This window comes from Sesamum indicum, linkage group LG1 (assembly GCF_000512975.1).
Source record: "Sesamum indicum cultivar Zhongzhi No. 13 linkage group LG1, S_indicum_v1.0, whole genome shotgun sequence".
Lineage (NCBI taxonomy): Eukaryota > Viridiplantae > Streptophyta > Magnoliopsida > Lamiales > Pedaliaceae > Sesamum > Sesamum indicum.
This window is the reverse complement of record NC_026145.1, coordinates 12221923-12241908: the sequence shown is the minus strand read 5'-3', so window position 1 is coordinate 12241908 and position 19986 is coordinate 12221923. Positions and strand designations below refer to the sequence as shown.

Sequence of the window (19986 nt, the reverse complement as noted above, 5' to 3'; positions counted from 1 at the left end):
TCCCCACACATCAAGGAATTTCCCTACGAACAGTTTTGCAATCCCCGATAGGTAAGAGTCTCTGCTCGTAGGCCGTTTGCGCACTTGCGTGCCGGCCGGCCTCCCCTAGCCGCCCGCACGTCCTCCGCAAGTCACTGCCGGCCGTCTTGCCCAAGGAGCGGCCAGTGACACCCCGCCTAATTTTCGCTATCTTTTTCTCGAAGATTTTCTAGGCTTTTCAAGGTGAAATTCATTTCGTTCCTTTGATTCTTTTTATTCACAGATAAAATTACCTGCAAAGATAAGGATCAACAATTAACATACTGTACATTCCAAAATGGATTATTAAATACCAAGCGCGTAGGTCTAATTTTTTATTTTCTTTTTCAGGCAGTAATTTCTGTTGGAAGAAAAGGAATTAAGCATCGCCATCACTTGTGATAAAATACCAATTAAAGGAGATTTGCATTATATAAAAGCAGTTGAATGCGGTTGAGAAACTCTACAAAAACTCGTTGCTTGGGTGGATGATACGCCTTCAACTTATCAAGAGAAAATAATCAAAGCCACAACCCCACATTACAGGACGCCATCAAAATGTCACAGATATAGGAAAAACTTCATTAAAGAATAATTAACAAAAAGGAAAACAGAATAGAGACGCAATCAGAAAAACGTCAAGAAACAATTTGTTACAAAATTAGAGCCACACCAACTATTAAGACTGTCCTTAGCCCACTCTACACGAACCCAAACTTAAGGAGACATCCATAACCGAAGGTGGCATATAACAGCTCCCTCCAGCCCTAGTCCTCGCCATTTCCATTCTCTCCACCTTCTTGCGCTGCAGCCATTAATTCATCGAAGTTTGCTGTCTTCCCAAGTACTATTTCAATCTGTATAAAAAGAGCAGATGTAAGGTGCAAATGGCAACATAAAGAGTGAGAAAATGTGAAGGACATTATATTGCAATTCTTAATTGGTGATCCCAGAGAAAATGACTATAACTTGGACTGCAAAGGCTTGTCCTGAGAGTTGTGAGGTTTCAAATCTTTCCATAAACAAAGCAATGCCCATCTTCTAGAACATTATCCACACAGAGAAAGGCATCTTGTGCAACATTTCATCAGTATTTACACGACTTGTGAGAGCTTATAAGCATTTACCTCCCCAGGAGTGATTGGTTTTTACGCAACTTTTAATCTTTTAATCCCAAACAAAACAGCCTTTTCTGTCTGATACACAGACAATATCACTATCAAATTAAATAGGAGAGAAAATCAATTTGTTTCAACTTACATGATATATGAAGCAGAGTCTACATGTAAATAGCTCTAGACAAAAATAATTGTAGTCGAATTTCAGAGTAGAAAGGAAAAAGGAAGAAAGAAGTAAGAGCTGAAACCGTCACTTGTAATACCTTGGCCCATGTTGTTAAAGCTTAAAAAGCCTCCCTTATTGTAGGCCACGCTAATATGCTACTAAGATTGAAAGCACAAGAATCAGTGCATGGCATTGTCCTACTGTACTACACAAGAACCCCAGCACAATGAATTACAAACAATGTATTCGTTAATGTTCACATACTATTAATGTGACAGGTCATGTAGCTAAGTACCAGATGCATGTTCACATCTGTGTTAGCTGAAGGTGTTATTATCATTAACCAAGGAAGAATCACGTGGCCAACTCATCATTATGTACACAACAGAATAGTCTGATCAACCATTCAAATTATTTGTTTATCTGATCCTAACCCCTGCCATTATCACTACACAAAAATGAAAGGCAAGTCAAACCTCTGACTAAAATTGGACTTACCTTAGCTTTTTGGATGGGTCTTCCTCTTGATTCATCCTTTATCTCCACAGTGGATGTCATGATCTCTACATATTTTAGTTGGAGATAGATTTAATACAATATCCAGTATAATGTGATCCACAATTTTAAGTTACAATGAAGAAAGCAGTTGGAACAGTTCAGACTAACTGTTTGGAAACTTACTCTTTTCAACAGCAAATCCATTGTTCTTCAGAATTTCAGCAACTGACACAACTGTTGAAATTGCTGAAATAGAATAAGCAAAATTGAATCAGCAAATTATAGAAAAACAAGAGCAGAAAAATGAAAGAAGAAGATATACTCATTAAGTGATGGAATCATGGAACACTCCAGGAATTGACAACAGTATAGAAATTACTTATTTCTAGAATCTGCTATGTACAAATCATCAATAGACACCAAGTGTGGTACAGGAAGGGGGAAATGATCATTAATGTCAATTCGACCTCCTATGTTATACCTCGCCGTCGGCTTCTCACTCTAATACTGCATCTTTTTTGACAATTCATATTGTCTATATCATGCTCCGCACCCAAACAAAAAAGAAAAAGGAAAAGGAAATATTGAAGTAAGAGAGGAATAGAAAAAAGTTAACATGAATCTTTATTCAACATTATTGCCACGCCCAAGGACAAACAGAACCCGCGGTCACTGAACTTGAGGAGGCAGATTGCACAAATTCCAGGTGAGATGATAAATCCACACAGGTCCCCACAGAACCATACCTCACTCACCCAAAGTCTCTCAGTGTAAAGTAAACGACCTGAGGCACTTCAGAAGCACAAACCAACTACAAATAGAACTTCAAGGGAATTTGGGGTGGAAGTAGCAAATAGAAAGTAGAACCAATTCCCTTCAGTCAATGTACGGAACACAATTTAGAATGGGCCAAACATGGACTAATGGAATCAAAGAGCTCCTTTACATGCCTGCACATTCTTGTATATACTTCTTTCAAACTACACTACTACTACCATGTATTGTATTAAGTACAAACTGCAACACAATAATAAGTAACTACAAATCCAAAACAGGCTACCAACATCAACGCCCTATATCCAAAACACAAGGAACAGACAAGCAATAACCCCAGGATATCTCAGAGACAATGTCTCATTCATCACAGCATTAAATTTTTCACTATGAAACTCCAGATACCTTGCCCACATCATAAAAGAAAAAAGAGACATACTGAAAAGCAGAGGTATAACGAGTCTAGTCTCGTTCCTTGAAAACAGAGATCAGAAACCACACATCTCCATAAAAGAAATCACACAAGAAAAATATATAAGGAAGAACTAGAAATTACCCATGCCAAGTGCTGAAAGCTCCACCTCGTTGTGCTGTTGCATGTACCTCTACACACATAATACCTCAAATTAATAAATACCCAATTTATAAAAGGCACGAATTAAAATAAAACGAATTACGGAAACCAGAAAAGCAAATACCTTGGAGAGATTAACGTAAAAGAAAAGCGGCTTCTTGGTATTGGAGACTTGAATCCTGTTCTTCTTCTGGGATTCCGCAATGTTCATCTTGTTCAATCCGTCCGCAATCTCCTCCATTTCAATAACGACTTAATTTAAAGGAACGCGTGTGTATTTCAACACTGCAAATGAGCAAGAAGCTGTGCGTAGTTGAAATTGCTCCCAGTCTTTCTGGGGTGAACTCCTTGTGCTGTGAATAACGAACGCAAGGGTTTAAAGAGGAGCTAGGGTTTTTATTTTGAGGTTTGCGATTCTGGGCCAGTTTATAGGGGGTGTTTGGAAGTAGGTCACGAGATGTTCCAAGTGAGGATATGATGGTTTCCCTAGTTATAAGGCTTTGTTTGGTCCACCAAATTCGGGGAAAAAGATCTTCTAGTTCTAGCTTTTATCTTTTCTTTTTTATAAATAAAAAATATTATATTTCCCCCTTTTTCTTGTTATCTTAAATTTACTTAAATTGAATAATCATATCATTTTTTTGTTCAAATTTAATTCTTCTCACTATTTTCAGGGGTAAAAAGATCACCCTATAAATAAAATTTTATTATAATTATCCATATGTACAAAAATAATATTTTATCATGATCACAATCAATAAAAAGACTTTAATAGGGTCCTTACAAGCTCGACTCGAACTTCTTGAACTCCAAATTCTTTGAAATAAAACAGTTTAGGTGATGAGATCACATAACCAATGATTTTTACATCTCAAATGGTAGTGATCTGAGATCAACGTAGCTCAAGTTTATGTCGTATTTAAAAGTAAATATGTAAAGTGTTCAAATAAAATAAAATTATAGAGCTTATTAAATATTAATTACGACAATCGTGTACTCAATGTGATCAAAATTGAAGAAGTTTGTTAAGTTCTTAAAAGGAAGATGCGAGTGCGCTACTTTTCTTAATTTCATAATATATTTCTCTAAAATATTTACCAAACAATTTTTAACATCTTATGAAAAGCTTTCAAATATTTTATAAGATGTTTTGAAAAAATTACATAGCTCAACCATCTTGACAAATAAAATTGAAATATATAAGCTAACATATAATAATCAATAAGGAAAAAGAAAATTTCCGTCCTATAACTTTGGTTTAAATTTATTTTGGTCCTTTATTTTTTGTAATATTAGATTTAGTCATTTATCTATTAATTTTGAGTAGATTTGGTCCTTTAGCCTAATTTATGACTCTTCTTTTTTTTTTATAATAAAGACTGATAGTCAATCTTAATGTTCTAAGTGTAATTTAAACAAATATTTGCTCAATAAACCTAAAATCTTATACTATTATAGTCGAGTATTAGCTACGAGATGCAAAATGAATGGATATATATAAAATTGCTCTCGAAGAACTGTATAGGGACAAAATTATCCAAAATTGGGTCAAAAAGCTAATATTAAGCAATTTTAAAAGTTATCGAACTAAAACTAAAATGGATAAATTTAAAAACTTAAAATTAATAGTTGACAAACTTAAACAAGTTAATAAATAATTTTCCCTAATCAATATACACATTTTCCTAGTACATAAAGCATGTAAATATGTATGATTAATCTAACAATATTCATGGAAAATATTTGAATTAAGTTTAGTAATACTCATAAATTAATACTACTAATAATAACAATAACAATGATTACAACAATTAAAAATGTATTTTTATTAATATTACGATACATAAATCTAAAAATGAGATTAATTTTATAATTAGTAAAACAAACATAATATAGTACTTATACTTCTCATCGTATCTTGCTATTTGTTTTCATCTTCACTCTCATTTCACATTTAGAAATGATATGTTTATTGTGTGTGCATACATACATATGACTATGAGACTCGAGCTCAAACTCAGGCCTACGTCAACTTTGTTGCCTCCAACTACTTTTCAATTTGCAGTCAGTTTTGGACTTGAATCATTCATTTATGGTCACTATGACCTTGCCCACAATCCTATTATGTATGGACTTACCGTAATCATTTGATTGTTTTGTTATCCGTATTCCATACGGATGTATAGAATAATACAATTGAAAAAAATCTATAAATAATCATTCTTCATACTGAAGAACAATTGCTGACCTAACATTTTTTACAACCTTAAACACTTTATCCTTACAACCTATCTAACTAAATCATCGAAAGGCTTTTATTGGGACCTTCTTGATGTAGTCTAATGGTGATTCGTCTTGTAGGTTTTCTTCCAGGAGGATTTAAGATGCATTTTGTGTATTAGAAGCGTATTCCTTCACTTAAATACATCATCCCTAAAAAAAGTAACAACGCTGTTTGATTATGTATAAGATGTAAATCTTATTTTAAAATGAAGCATCCTAGTATTTGGATGGTAAGAATTTGACAGCAAGAAAAGAGGCTCAATACAATAGCATAAATATACAACATCGATTTCGTGGTAAACGTAAAAAGCCAATGACAAGCAACTAATTCGAAGATTGTTCACAATAAAAATCACTGCATGCCAAAATCTGTTTTCACTACAGACTCCTATGTGTCTTGATGCCAAACACTCTATCTGCCATTCAAACCGTTGGAAACGAATGTGTAGCAATGGTGGTGCGTTCGGAAAACAAAGAGACGGGAGTTGTGAGTTGCCCGTGTCGTGTCCTTTATGTTTAAATGAAAGCATGGTCATCTTTCTGCAAGCTCGTTGATGAGTTGTAGTTGTTTTCGTTACTGATCACATTACCATCAGATGGAATGCAAGAAGGCGGAGACATCAGACCTGAGGTTGTGCCGTACGCTTCCCAGCAGAACGATTTTGCAATCCCATACAACCATTCAAGTTCAACATTCTCCAAGTACAATCTTTTACATGGATAGCTGTCACTGCATAAAAGCATGATAGCCCCCTCTGTTTCTGATGTTCCTTTGATGTTGCGGAAGGAAATGCTGTCGATATGGACGGTGGAAGTCTGCAATGTGGATGAAAAACAATTTATCTTAGACACACCGGTATAAGCAATTATGGATGGAAATTTTTAAATTTTTGACGTCTTGAGGAAACGTGAAGGAAGAAGAAAGAAAATTGCGATCCAATGTACATCCATAAACAAATGTGCAAAGGGGCGTGTTGAGAAAAGGTGAAGGGAGAATAAGAAAACTAAGGATTATGCTATTCAGCCTACACCCATAAACAAATGTGCAAAGGGCCACGACATATTCATTCTCTCTTAATTTGAAATTACAATATCCACCACTATATATAGGTGAATCACACATGTGAAGAAATGGCAAATAGAGTAAGTCACTCCATAATTAAATGAAAAACAACACATGAAGCAATTTTATGCTGTTCCGTTTTGCACTTATATCGAAAGACGGGAGGATTGTGTGTTCTTATGAGGACAGTTCATACCAATCGCCAGACGGAGACAAGAATGCACAGCTAGTATTTCTCAAACTTTTCTTGTTAACCCTTGGCAAAATCATACCTGGTTTAGGCAAGGCACTGGAGAGTCACAGTAATATTGATCAATTATAATGGGATTGGAAACATTACGCATCAATATGTTCTGAAAGGTAATTTTCCTCGCAAAACCGCTGCCCCCCTGCCAATTCGGAGAACATGAAAATCAAAGAGAGAGAGAGTGTGTGCGAGAGTTTTTATTTGCATTAGAAACACATCTATTACAGAGTGAGAAAGGAAAAAAAAGAAACTTCTGCAGTGTGTTAGAGATTTAACAAGCCGTGTGTGAGGTCTGGAAAAGAGGTGGTAGAAATATTACCTGCCATGTTTTGATCCTAACCCCATTCTCGGTGTTAAATAAAACTGCCCCATCAACGATAACATCCTGAACAGCAGCAGACATATTGTACTTTCCCAAACTTCCGATACTGCAAAAAGACCATTATTAACTAGAAATTTGTTGGAGGATGGTTAGAAGTAGATGGGAATAATTATACCTTATACCATGGCCAGGCCCACAGACGATATTTTTTATACGAATTTGAGAAGAATTGCCGACTATGGATATGCAGTCGTCTCCTGCCAAAAATAAATAATAATTTAGCATGCATTCTCCAAATAACATGAGGAACTAGAAAGGAGAGAGTAGAAAAACTGGTGTTCGCTCAAGCAGCACATGTTTGATTTCATAGTATCCCCAAGGAGCCGTTTCCATCCTACACATTAATGTTTTTCTTTAGTTGTTTCCCCTGATCCCTCTGGATGAAGATCTCACGTCTCTCAGGCTGAAAGCTCAGGTATAGCAAGAACCATACATGCGTTGTTCGTAAAGCCGAGCTAGGCTTTGTTTACTTACAGAGACGGGCTTGTTCTTGACTTAGATCATCAACACAATTCAGCTTTTCAGAGCCCACTGTGCTGAACTAGCTCGGATCTTTTCCTTAACATATATTCTAATACTTTTAGAGACATATGCAAGTTTCATCAGCTTTCTTTTTTTGCTTTCTATTGTCAATTTATTGAAAAAACAAAGTAGATACTGACTATTGGTATTAGTAAATGTAAAAGGCGTTGGTTGGAAGGGATTAAGCTTCAACTCTTTCAAAGAGAAACAAACCTGTTCCAACAGCGATATTCTTTAGTTCAACATGTGTTGTGGTGCTTATGTGGATTCCATCAGTGTTTGGGCTATCAGCAGGTGCAATAACTGTGACACCAGAAGCTGCAACATGCATACAGTTCGTGAACGCCATGTGCATCTGTTGACTGTTAACCAAAGTAACATTCCTGACTTTTAAGTTCTTGCACTTATGGAAAGTAACAGCCTGCATTATAGCCAATTTTCCAAAATCAGCAAAAAGTGTTCAAATCAATGAAGTACATTTTCTCTTCTTGACAGGAAAAGTGGATTTACAGATCTTGTGAATAAGCAAATTGCATCGACATAGAAAGTACTAACCGTTGGAGCATGTGTGCAGGGCTGCCAAAGGAAGATCCAATTAAGTTTCAGAAACATCTCTTTTGATCCAGACACAAGAACATTATGGGACAATGTGAGTGTGAGATGTGTTTAGGTAACATGGACGTACATTTGATTCGTTGGTCTTGCATGATTGAGCCCACCATTTCTGGCCCCTCCCATCAATTAGTCCACCGCCCTCTATTGTGAGTTGCTTCACTCCATGGAAATAGAGCCACTTATGCACATTTAAACCATCCCAGACCTCAGGATCTTGTGGCGCAACAAGAATACCAGAAACCTATGAATATTTTTTAAGAGTACAAAGTTTGATCTAATTAAACAGTCTTCAAATTGCATTTTATTTCTAAATACATTTCGCAAAAAGTATAAGGGAATTCAGCTTGTACCCTCAAGGTCACGTTTGACTGGCAAGGTCCGGGAAAATCAATCGGTTTAACTAAATAAGAGTTCCCTGCTGGAATTATAATTTTCGCTGGCGAAGATGAAGAACAGGCCACCTTCCAAACATCTTGCACAATCTGTACGCCATCAAATTACTATAGGATTCAGACACAAGAGTTTCCTAAATGGAACCGTTATGACAGGATACTTTGTACTGACTCTATGAAAAGATCATCAAAATGTGTTCGACAAAGACTAAAAGGATCTTCATCAAAAACCCACAAGTCAAGGAAGCAGAAATGAGAAATTTCCAAGAATATAGCAAACAACATCAACAAAAGCTGAGACATTGAGTCAAAGTCTCTCTTTTGCTCTCCTTAATTATTCATCTGAATGAAATCTCTTTACAACTTGCCTCCAGGGGCTAGGTTGTACTTTCGTACTGATAGTATATGAAATATCTATACAACGAATTGAATTTATATAATATCTTTTACCATTCACCATTATTGCAAGAATAAGTACAAAGCTTTTATTATTGAAAGAAAATGCATAACCACAGCAGTCATATGATCAATAAACACACTCATTTTACACAGTAACAAAGAAAAAATATTAGAAGAAAATGAAAGACATGTTACTACACACAAGAAGAATATCTTCTTCCTTTTTATGGGAATTAAAGAATTTATACCTTGGTGTCATCAGCGATTCCATCCCCTTTAGCACCAAAATCATCGATGTTAAAAAGCACAGTTTTTGACCTGCTGGAAGTGTTTGTGGGGAGCCCAGATGAGGGGAGCTGGATTAAAGGATCAAACCCACTTCCGTAGGTGACATTTAAGACCAAACAGATGCCGAGATACAGTATTTCAAGAAAAGAATGTCTGAAACAAGAAAAGGCATTTGAAGAAGAAGAAAAAGGTTCCAGCTTTCTCATCTTCTAGCAAACTACCAGAAAAATAGCTCTTGTTTTCTGACTTCAGAAAGTTATAGGAGAAATATATATATGTGTGCGTGTTGTGTGTGTGTATAGTTTTCTTGAGTTTCTTTTTGTTTGACATTGTCATTACTGCCCAATTTCTGAGGAACAGTGTTGGGCTGAATATTAAAGGGTGGGCTTAGGACAAAAGAGTACGAAGAAAGGATGAAGCAGCTTAATGGAGTCGGGTCTGATCTATCCGAATAGGAGTAGACGGGGCGGTCTCGTGCCCGGACAAGCCTACCCGCATTGCTAACCCGCCCGTTTTTACCGAATGACAGAAACGCCCTTCACAGTTGGGAAAATATCACAATTGCATACGGCTCTGATGCCTGAAATTTTCAATCTGATTTCTGTGTCGCTGTTCGAATTAGGGTTCGATCTAAGTCCCAGTGAGAATTTCAATCTTTCAATCACATTTTGTTTAATATAACTATCGGTTAGGAAATCAGCAAGAAATTAAACCTGTGGTTGAAGGAGAAGAGTTAGTAGTAGATGGCAAGTACGGCGTGTTTCATGATCGTCAGCAAGAATGACATCCCGATTTACGAAGCTGAAGTTGGTAGTGTCCCCAAGGTAGGCTCCCTTCGTCTTCCCCAACTATATTAGCTCAATTTTCGTTTTGTACGAGTGAATTGCTGAAATATTTTCTATAATGAATATTTTTTATGAATTTGTAACGAATTTTGGTAGAAAGAGGATGCTGCTCATCAACACCAGTTCATATTGCATGCTGCTTTAGACATTGTTCAGGACATGGCCTGGACTACAAGTGCTATGTAAGATTTCCACTTCACTCACTTCATATCGTTTGTATGTTGTATCTGTGGTGTGTGTATGGACAATCACGCCCAAATTTTTGCAGTTGTTTGATGCATTTCGGTTCCTAACTGGTGTATTGGTTATCTTGTAGTTGATGGTCTGAATTACCTTCTTCTTGTATTGTTATATGAATCAGGTTTCTAAAAGCGATTGACAGATTCAATGACTTGGTGGTGTCGGTGTACGTGACTGCTGGTCATATCCTTTCATTTGTTTTGACTAATTTGAGGTTTACATGTTTGTTTCGAGAAATAATTTTGAAAAAAATTAAACAATGGCTAGACGTTTTGGGTACTCTACTTTGATGTGTAACATCCCAAATAGTTTAGTTGTATCTGAAACTATGAAACTCGAGTAGTTTTTGGTTGTTTTGCTGAAAGAATCATTTTGGAGAAATCTCTGATGATATAGGCATTAATGTTGCTGCGTTTCCGAGGAATGGAGTTTTATTGCTTTCTCAATGGATGTCATCTCCAAAACCTTTTTCCTTGTTCCCATCGTTATGGTAGTGATTAATGCAGTGAGTACTAAATAGGTACATGGTGTTTGAATCCTGTTTTAAAACCAGAATTTCTTTTATTAGTACGTCCTATATTTGTGTATGGCCTTAAAGGTTTGAGTGCAATCATTCATTGTAAAACCGATTAGTTGTATAAAAGGATTTCACACCGTGCCTTTGAATTTTGTGATGTCAACTATGCTTAGTTGGAAATGTTTCTATCTAAAGGATTAATTTCTTGATGGATTGATGGGGAACTCCTAAAACATAATAATTTAACATTGTTCAAAAAGTATGACGGGCCTGTTATTATGATTTGAAATCCATTGGTTTGAACCATTCAATTTGAAACGACTAGTTCTTAAGTCTGAAGGGATCTTGAACCCTTTTCTGCATTGTGGAAGGTGAAATATTGTATCTGTGAATGGGGTCTCTTATCCTGTTCAGGTGATCGTCTTTCTAGTCATCACTTTCTTGTCTATATCTGCTGCGAACTCATGCCCAAAGAAGAGGAAATCTGGACTCAACATATAGTTGAATTTGGAACAAGTTTTACCACTTAGATGTAGATTATGGTTTTATACCGATAAGCTGCTGCAACTTTAGTGTCTATGGTTTCTCTATCTTTATATTCTAAGGTATTTGATCCTTAAATAGCTTTGGCATGGGTGAAACACAGAGAAGTATTAATAACTTGATCCCTTTTCAGAGTCCTAAAAAGTGAAGGAGAGTCTCTGCTTCATGAGTTGCATATGTAATTGGTTTCTTCAGGAAAATCAAGCATATGTCCTGATGGTCACAGGAAAATCCACAACCTGTAAATAAGTAAGAACTTCTAATGGCCAATGGGTCCAGTTGGTATTAATGTAATTTTGCTGATGTTATTATGATTTGCTTATTCTCTTGCAAGCAGGGATTTTTTTTCTGTTTCATATTTTCTTTTTCTTCTGTCTTTTGTAACTTTTGCAGTCTTTAGAATTTCACTTCTGTCCTTATTTTCAGCAGTATAACTGTTCCTAAATGATACAATCAATGTTGCTACCCCCAACAATCAAATTGTACTATTGATGATTACTCAAACATCTGTCAGCTGCTAATCCCCTGATTTTCTGCTGCATAGACAAATTGTATTTCTTACTAATGATTTCCTTATTCCATTTTTCTATTTCAGTTGTACTCAGTCCTTTTCATATTTTCTTCCGGATTTTTATTTTATGAACATGAAATTTGCTTCCATGTGTATCAGTTTGTTATACTTGGGAACTATACTTTATTTTTTTAGAATTGATATAGGTAATAGCCAAGTGTTCACATTTTTGTTTCTTTAACCAATAAGAGTCATACATACTCGACTGATGCTGCTTCATGATTCTCGTAATGATGATGGAATCAAGAGCTTCTTCCAAGAGGTTCATGAGCTATATATCAAGGCAAGTTCGAGTAGATGCTTCTTTAATATTTTCAATCCCATTGAAATTGTGGTAGGAACAGCTGATTCTTTAGTTCTCCTACATAGACTTGTCAAGTAGTCTTGCCTAACATTGCAGCCTGGCCATCTAACTCAAGTCTACCTTCACAACCTAATGTACTAGAAAGAAGGCGGCCACTGGATCATTTAGAGTAGTACTGGCAAACTTTTGATTGCACTTGCTAAGAAACCACCAGAGTGGTGCTAGAGCATTTTTCATTAGATAATGAACTTAAGTTGGCCCATTGATAATCCGCTGTACTCCAGGAAAAGTTTTTGGTAAAATTATGCTTTTCATCTGCATCATTTGAGCAACCCACTACTTGCTTTTGACATCATGCTTGTGTTATGACACTGTGGTTTCTGAATGCCTTGAGCAGAACTTCTGAGTCCATTTCCGTATTATTCCTTGTTATTCACCTTTTCTATGCGATTGACAAATAATCAACTTCAGTCTTAATAGCCAAGTTTGCATGAGAAACGAACACCTAGGCACCTGCATCCTTCCTAGGAAGCCTACCTTCATGAATCATGGCCTTTTTTTCTGATCATGCATTCCTGTCAGTATGAGTTCTTCCTCCTTAACTCATGTATCTCTGTGCATGCTTTATTCATTTGTGATCAGTAGCATAGATCCAGTCCTAAATTGAACACACAAACTATGAAGTACTTGAGTAAGCATTTTTCCTCTTCACACGATGAGGAACATGTGAAGTTCTAGTTTTGGCAAGTCGTCATAGTGTGATTTGGAAGATTGAACAAAAGAATTTTATTCTTATGGTTTCTTAATAGCTTAAATACTAGTGTTACAAGTAGTATCTCATGTGGATGCATCATACCCGGCTGTTGAATTTTCTTGACTTCCCCGGCTCCTTACAGAGAAAGAAATAAAGGCATAAAATTCATGTACTTCGATCTATTTGACATATTTCGGCAACAAAATGCTGATCTAATATTCAACATTTGCAGACTCTTCTCAATCCTCTTTACCTACCTGGAAGTCGCATTACATCATCACATTTTGATACAAAAGTTCGGGCCCTTGCTAGAAAATATTTGTGAAGCAGTCCTTTGATTCGGTGGTGTCTGGAGCTTCCTGTGAATTTGCTTCCAGGTGTGCTATGTTAACCAGGATTTTCTCTGAACTTTTTTGTTTCAATATCGTGATGATTGATTTTTACATCAGAAGTAGTGATGTTATGTAGCAGCACCTCTTGTAATGTCTAACATATTACAATGCCGACCTTTTGTATCTTCATTTCTCAGCTATATATTAAATGCATTCTAGCTCCAGTTAGATACCGTTGACTAGCATAATGCTTTGGCCCAAATAGGTTGCATATTTCATGGCCCAAATAGTAAGTCAACAAACTAAGTTGAATATATCTGAAATTTCATGGTTCTGGATGGTGTCAAAACTTTTATCGCAAGGTGCCGAAATGCTTTGCCGGTTGGTGATGTTGCGCATGTATGTACCATCAGTCATTGGATCATACGCGACGACATCATCATATGTTGATCCAACAGCAACATCGTACTTTCCATGCTTCAAGTTAATGGAGCAGCTTATTTAAGAGACAATCTCCCTCTCCCTCTCTCTCCTCTCTCTCCCTCTCTCTCTCTCTCCCTCACACACACACACCCCAGTGAAGCTTCGCTTGGAACTCCATTAGCTTTATGTTGGGTATTAGTGTTGGCATACTTTGGATCCAAACGAAGCAACTGCTTAAAGCAGCCTCCATTGCCTTTTTTGCATGTGTTCAAAGGACATGATCATCATGTAGAAAAGCAATAACAATGACAAGAAATTGGCACAGGGAGCTGTCATCATCATGCTGATGGGATAAAACTTGCACATCGTGTTAGCTGAAATTGTGCAATTTGGTATACAGCTGGCTATCTCGTGATAAAATTATCATTTTGATAACTGTCCATAAACCTATAATTGTACCTTATTATTGTTCCATAAACAAATGGCTATGATGATGTGCTAATCTAATATGAGACCACAGGTAGGGACAACAGCACTGACTCCCCCCAACCCCCACAGACCTGTTTACTTTGTGATATGAATTATTTGGGTGATTGGGTAAAAGCAACATTGTATTAATTGTATTATGTTTACTTTAGACCGTTTGGTTTGAATAACTCAATCCACATGTATCTGGATTGAAATATTCAATCCAAACAATAACTAGTGTAGGGATTTTGGATTAGAAATGAGCATAAACAATGCAAATAAACACCTTAGCTGGGTGTATTAGGCTGTTTATACAACTTAATAATAGAAATCATAGAAAGTAAACTTGCTAATGATGGGAGACCTGATTAAGTGTCTTAGTTCAAGTGATTGAAAATCTTTTAATACCCTTTATTGTTGGTTTGTAGTGTCACATGTCTCGTCTTATTCATAGCAGAGCATGGAGTTGTTAAGAGATGAGGTGACTGATTTTGAAATGTGAAGAGAAGATGAGACAAAAAAGGTATTGAGATTTAGACAATCTTCATAGGTTGACAGTTATTGAAGATGGGTTTTACTATGAAAAGGTTTTCTTGAACTATGATAAAAGTGGTGGATCAATTATTTATATTAGAATGCTTGTAAAATATTAAAAAGTTTACTCTGGACAAGGAAGTGTGTATGAAGATAATTTTTGTCTGGGCTTGGAATGAATTTAGGTGTAGTATGGAGGGGAAGAAAGGAGAAGCGGAGCTGGTTCTCAAACTCTCCCTCCATGGCTGTTGGTTGTGGGTATAAGGTCTTGGCCAACCAACTATCTTAAATTGTCTTTTCGGATTTGGTACGTAAGGTTTAGCGATGTCATAAGAGAAATAAACTTGGTACCTTCCTATGGGTGAGAATGGAATGCTAACCAACTATGTACTCCTCCTATTTATTGGTTGGTATTCCATCTTTACTATTCTAAATATTTAAATAATTAAAAACATATTTGTATTTTAAAAATAAAATCCATATCTCAATTATCCATACACATAAATAATACACAGAGCAACGAGTGTACCTGTACCACAACCTTATTTACTATAGCATTGAATTTCTCTTGGGGAGCGGGGAATGTAATGAAATGGGACTATTAACTCTAGAATCTTCTACACAATAATAATGTCTGTGAATCACAAGGCACCAGGAGAGTCACTGGATATATATATATATATATATATATATATATATTATTCAAGTAATTGCATCAATAAACACATCCTCTTATTCTTTATTTCTTTACTTCTTTCAATTCAACTCAAATTTTTATTTTAAACTATATTTTATAATATTCTAATCTATTAAATAATTTTGTGGCTATTGTTTAATGACTGGTCCTCTTTCCTCGCTTTTTTTTTTCTTTTTCTTTTTATTTTGAGTGTTAATACAATGGATTTTCTAATCCAACCCAGTTCAATCAACAATAGGATTCACTTCTTATAAAATCGGAAAGTATACACAGGTCATTGTTAGGGATAATTACACTATCCTTGTATGAGGTTTAGTGTAATTTTATGTGTATCTCCTGTGATTTAAAAAATTATTATCTGTTGTCTATAACGTTTCTTTACATCTAATAAATAAATAGTTCTCCAAAATCAAAACTTAACGAATTTGTAAATTTCAATAAAAAAATTGAATGTAAATTTATATTCACCCACGATTACTCACCGATTTTTAGTCAAACAAATCTCTTTTATTAAAATACATTTATAAGGATGATGATAGATATACCTCTCACATATATACGAGTGTGAAGATATATAGAGCAATTTGCTCAGTTAGGATTTGTTTGATTTATTATAAATTTGTAATAAACTAATCGAGAATAAATATATATTTATTCAACTCTTATATTGATATAATAAATTTAATAAATTTTAACTAACATAAAATTTTATTTATTATATAAAAAAATATAAATTTAATTTTTCAAACTATATAAAATCTCATATAATTAAAACTAAATTAAAAAACAGGACAATATAATTATTCGTAATTTAAATTGTAATAGTGTAGTCTTTTTGAGCGAAGCAAAGGAAGTGTATGGTGGAGGTGGTCAAATCGATGATCTAACCACCTATTTTTATTTAACAGAAAAAAGGAAGTGATGTAGATAGACAATCGTGATGACCGCCTTTGCCATATCCCCATAAACAAACATTATCACATCAATTTAATAATATTCACTCATTCACACTCTCCCCTTTTCACTTTTTTTCTAACTATCAATTAATCAACAAACCCCAAAATTTCATTTATGTTCGGATTAGACTAATTCAACTGTTATGACAACTCATATATTATTATATTTTTGTGTAAGAATATTATAGGATCAATATGTTATATTCATTATCAAATTAACTATAATTTAAAAACATAATCAACCATACCGTAATTGTATTATTACAATAAATACCCGTGATATAATTATTAAGACCAATCAATCACAAATAATAATTAAATAAAAATATTCTTAGCATCAAACAAAAAACATGACAAATACAAACACGTTTGATAATATACTAAATTTAAAATTTTGTAATTGTATAATCTTGGACTTGAACATTTATATAAAATTATGAGAGTGCTTAGCATATTTGATGAAATACAAATTCAGAATCTCGTAATCGTAGGATTTTATGGGTCTCAAGCTCATCGGTTAGAGCAAATCTTTCCACTATCAAGATTGTATAATTATGAAATCAATGAATACCAAAACTCGTAATTCAAGAGAGAAGCAATGTCCATTGATAATAAAGATATGCACAAATATATTACACAAATGACAAAGCTCAAGAAAAAAGAAAAGAGAGATAGAGAGAGAAGAGTTATTAAGAGTATGATAATCATTTGATCTTTTTCATTCATCACCTCTCAAAATTCTTTCACCTCAATTTCATAGACACGATCATATAACACCTCACGTACACCTCCCACACCGTATCCCTCCCTCTAAAACCTCACACAACGCGCTTACCAGTCTTCGGCGGCCGGTGGCGCGTCTTCTTACTCTTCCCAAAAGCACTGCAGCACCCGCAGGCGGATACCTTGGGCGACGGCGGCTCAATCGCCGGCGACACCCTTCCCGTCCGGAACCCCCGGCCGCCGTTGGATCGGCTCCTCTCGATCGTCAATCCGGTAAGCGGAGACGAATTCGTGGCGGCTAGGGCTGGGGCATGGGAGGCGGAATCTTGTTTACTTTCTTGTTGAGGTTTGGTGTTGTCATCCTCCTTCTGTTGGTCGGCGAGGCCAGCGAGAAATTTGTCGTCCCATACTAATCCCGAGGAGCCCTGTCGCCTGAACGATACTGCGGATCTCTGCAGACCTGCCATAAACAACCTCGAAACGAACTTTATCAAGTTGTTTCTCTGTTTCTGAAGCCTCTTTCTCTTTTTGTTTTTTACTTTTCTGTAATGGAGTGGGTAGAGATTTCTTGGATGATAGCTCTGAATTATTAGTATCTATAATAGGAGAAATAGTGCTTGTGGGGATGTTTAGGCTGTGGGCTTTTTCTTGCGATGTGATCTGTATTTATATCTCTTGCTTTTGTATTTTTTTGTGTGTCTTATCTCTTAGACGCCGCACTCAATGTTTTAGGAAAAAAAAATATATCAAATACTCGTATTAATTATAAGGGAAGAAATTTGAGCGATTTATAAATCTTCTAAATAAAGTATTTTTACAAAATAATACTATAAAGTTCATACAAAATAAATACAAAAAATAACTTATGTTATTAGACACTAATCGAATGACAAGTCGTTAATATTTTGACATTCATCTATTATACATTCAATATACAAAACACAAAATGTAACATAAATTGAAACATATTAGAATTATGCATCTACTAGAAACAACTCTTGAGGTATTTATTCTTTTAAGAAAATGACTATTTGGGAAAATAAAACTTTACGTATAGGCGGAAAAGGAAAATTCTGATTGGATGGCTCGAGTGTGTTTATTTTATTTAATATTTTTTGGAACTAATTAGGTACTATTTTATGTTTAAATATTTTTGGAAAAATTAGGAAGACTCGAACTTGCTTGAAATCTAACTTCGGATTATAAATGAATCTCGAGTTTTTAGAGTTTTAAATTTATCTCACTCCCAATTTATTCAATTTAAAGTTGTGGTATATTAATTACATAGGATTAACAAGTTGTTGATTCAGTAGTAAGCGAATAGAATTTTAAATAATTTTTTTTAAATGAATAAAAGTTAAATCGTGCTTATTATGAAGGATTTAATTCTTTTCTTCTTAATTCTAATAAAAACAAAAAAGAGAAAGGAAGAAGAAGTCAAGAATGAGAATATGATATTGGTTGGTAAAGAGAAGAGGGCAAACGGATGCAACTTAGTCAAAATGGTTCCATAATTTGACATTTTGATGATGACAAAGGCCATTAATGTGCTCCAATTATTATATTTATATTCTTTAGTATGTAATCTATTTATATTTTTTAAAAAATTAAATATACACACAAAGAACATCAACATAGTTTCTCAAATCATTCTTACAAAGAACATCAATATTGTTTCACAAATCATTTTTACTTTCAGAAAATTACGCAATCAATCCCCCCTCCCCCAAAAAAATTATACAAATTACCCTTATTCTTTTACTGTCAGGGGTCATTTTTATAATTACGCAAAAGATATTGGTAATTTACATAAATAGATCGTATATTATAAAATGTCAATTTATCCTTTTTATTTACTACCTTTATTACCGTTGGAATTTTATATAATTGCTGCATATCAGGATTTTTAATATAATTACTATGGGTTAATTAATTAATTTCTCAAAATAATTTAGTAATATATTGCTTGCTCAAATGCAGATTGCACAACAATATTCTGCATTAGTTTGTAACGTCTCTGCGACTTGTTTGCTTTTGACCAAGTTACCTGATCGGTGTGCCCTAGCTGACAAAAAGTCAAAAGGATGGAACCTTTGAAGAATTTTCAACGGTAAATATAATATAAAACAAAAAGAAAGAGAGTAAAAAAGTCATTTGAAATAAAAAAAAAAGGGTAAAAAATTCATTTGAATTAAAAAAAAAAATGGTATTAAGAAACGACATGGATGCTTTTACAGTGGGATTCATACTGTGGGAATCGTGTTCGTGTTGTGATTCTCAATTTGAGTCCAAATCGTATTTAAACTGGTCAAATAATTTGAATAAAAATGGAGGTCGAATAACACAATAACTATTAGGTTCACTGAAAGACCCGAATAATAACCCCGTATTGCTTAATTCAATTCAAGTAGTAAGAAAATCGAATCACAGAGTTAAATCGTAGTAAATATACATTGGATAGGCATACCTTGGAGTAATGAATGAAAATATTGTTGTGCATCAAGGATCCTACATGTCAATTACCTTGAAGGGTTGTTGGCTTTATCGGATCATCATTTAACTCTCATTATTTACTCGATTGACTTATCACTAATTTATGCTAATGTATTAATATTTAATATTGGTGGCCTAAATTAACTAATTAAAAATTTCACTTATTAACTTATTGCATCATAATTAAAAAAATATAACTTTCCAATTTTAAAGTGATTAATAAATATATTTTTTTATCAATAATTAA

The 19986-nt window shown here is 34.7% G+C and overlaps 4 protein-coding genes across 4 annotated transcripts; 1 reads left to right on the top strand and 3 right to left on the bottom strand.

Annotated features, from left to right (window-relative positions):
- LOC105164356 (uncharacterized protein At2g34160) lies at positions 499–3608 on the bottom strand. The gene is made up of 5 exons (XM_011082995.2): positions 3273–3608; positions 3131–3179; positions 1984–2046; positions 1801–1865; positions 499–875 (listed from the first exon to the last, which is right to left on the bottom strand). The coding sequence occupies exons 1-5, from the start codon at positions 3387–3389 to the stop codon at positions 786–788; spliced, it is 384 nt and encodes a 127-aa protein (XP_011081297.1). The 5' UTR covers positions 3390–3608; the 3' UTR covers positions 499–785.
- On the bottom strand, positions 5631–9617 carry LOC105164341 (probable polygalacturonase At1g80170). The gene is made up of 9 exons (XM_011082970.2): positions 9300–9617; positions 8611–8742; positions 8331–8501; positions 8201–8221; positions 7859–8066; positions 7239–7320; positions 7061–7169; positions 6767–6883; positions 5631–6247 (listed from the first exon to the last, which is right to left on the bottom strand). The coding sequence occupies exons 1-9, from the start codon at positions 9543–9545 to the stop codon at positions 5948–5950; spliced, it is 1386 nt and encodes a 461-aa protein (XP_011081272.1). The 5' UTR covers positions 9546–9617; the 3' UTR covers positions 5631–5947.
- On the top strand, positions 9884–13678 carry LOC105164348 (transport protein particle 20 kDa subunit). Its single transcript, XM_011082981.2, has 5 exons — positions 9884–10163; positions 10281–10366; positions 10546–10607; positions 12253–12338; positions 13346–13678. Exons 1-5 carry the CDS (start codon positions 10083–10085, stop codon positions 13436–13438), a joined length of 408 nt encoding a protein of 135 aa, XP_011081283.1. The 5' UTR covers positions 9884–10082; the 3' UTR covers positions 13439–13678.
- Positions 17104–17897, bottom strand: LOC105164332 (uncharacterized protein At1g15400-like). Its single transcript, XM_011082957.2, has one exon. It carries the CDS (start codon positions 17711–17713, stop codon positions 17342–17344), a length of 372 nt encoding a protein of 123 aa, XP_011081259.1. The 5' UTR covers positions 17714–17897; the 3' UTR covers positions 17104–17341.

Bases quoted from the DNA above. Each gene is read 5' to 3' on its own strand.
- LOC105164356 (XM_011082995.2), bottom strand. From the start codon at position 3,389: ATGGAGGAGATTGCGGACGGATTGAACAAGATGAACATTGCGGAATCC. The intron at 2,047-3,130 runs GTAATTTCTAGT...ATTCTATTTCAG, and splicing joins GCTTTCAGCACTTGGCATGG to CAATTTCAACAGTTGTGTCA. The intron at 1,866-1,983 runs GTAAGTTTCCAA...TAAAATATGTAG, and splicing joins TGGATTTGCTGTTGAAAAGA to AGATCATGACATCCACTGTG.
- LOC105164341 (XM_011082970.2), bottom strand. From the start codon at position 9,545: ATGAGAAAGCTGGAACCTTTTTCTTCTTCTTCAAATGCCTTTTCTTGT. The intron at 8,502-8,610 runs GTACAAGCTGAA...AAATATTCATAG, and splicing joins AGTCAAACGTGACCTTGAGG to GTTTCTGGTATTCTTGTTGC. The intron at 8,067-8,200 runs GTTAGTACTTTC...GCTATAATGCAG, and splicing joins CCTGCACACATGCTCCAACG to GCTGTTACTTTCCATAAGTG.
- LOC105164348 (XM_011082981.2), top strand. From the start codon at position 10,083: ATGGCAAGTACGGCGTGTTTCATGATCGTCAGCAAGAATGACATCCCG. The intron at 10,367-10,545 runs GTAAGATTTCCA...TATATGAATCAG, and splicing joins GCCTGGACTACAAGTGCTAT to GTTTCTAAAAGCGATTGACA. The intron at 12,339-13,345 runs GCAAGTTCGAGT...CAACATTTGCAG, and splicing joins TTCATGAGCTATATATCAAG to ACTCTTCTCAATCCTCTTTA.
- LOC105164332 (XM_011082957.2), bottom strand. From the start codon at position 17,713: ATGGCAGGTCTGCAGAGATCCGCAGTATCGTTCAGGCGACAGGGCTCC.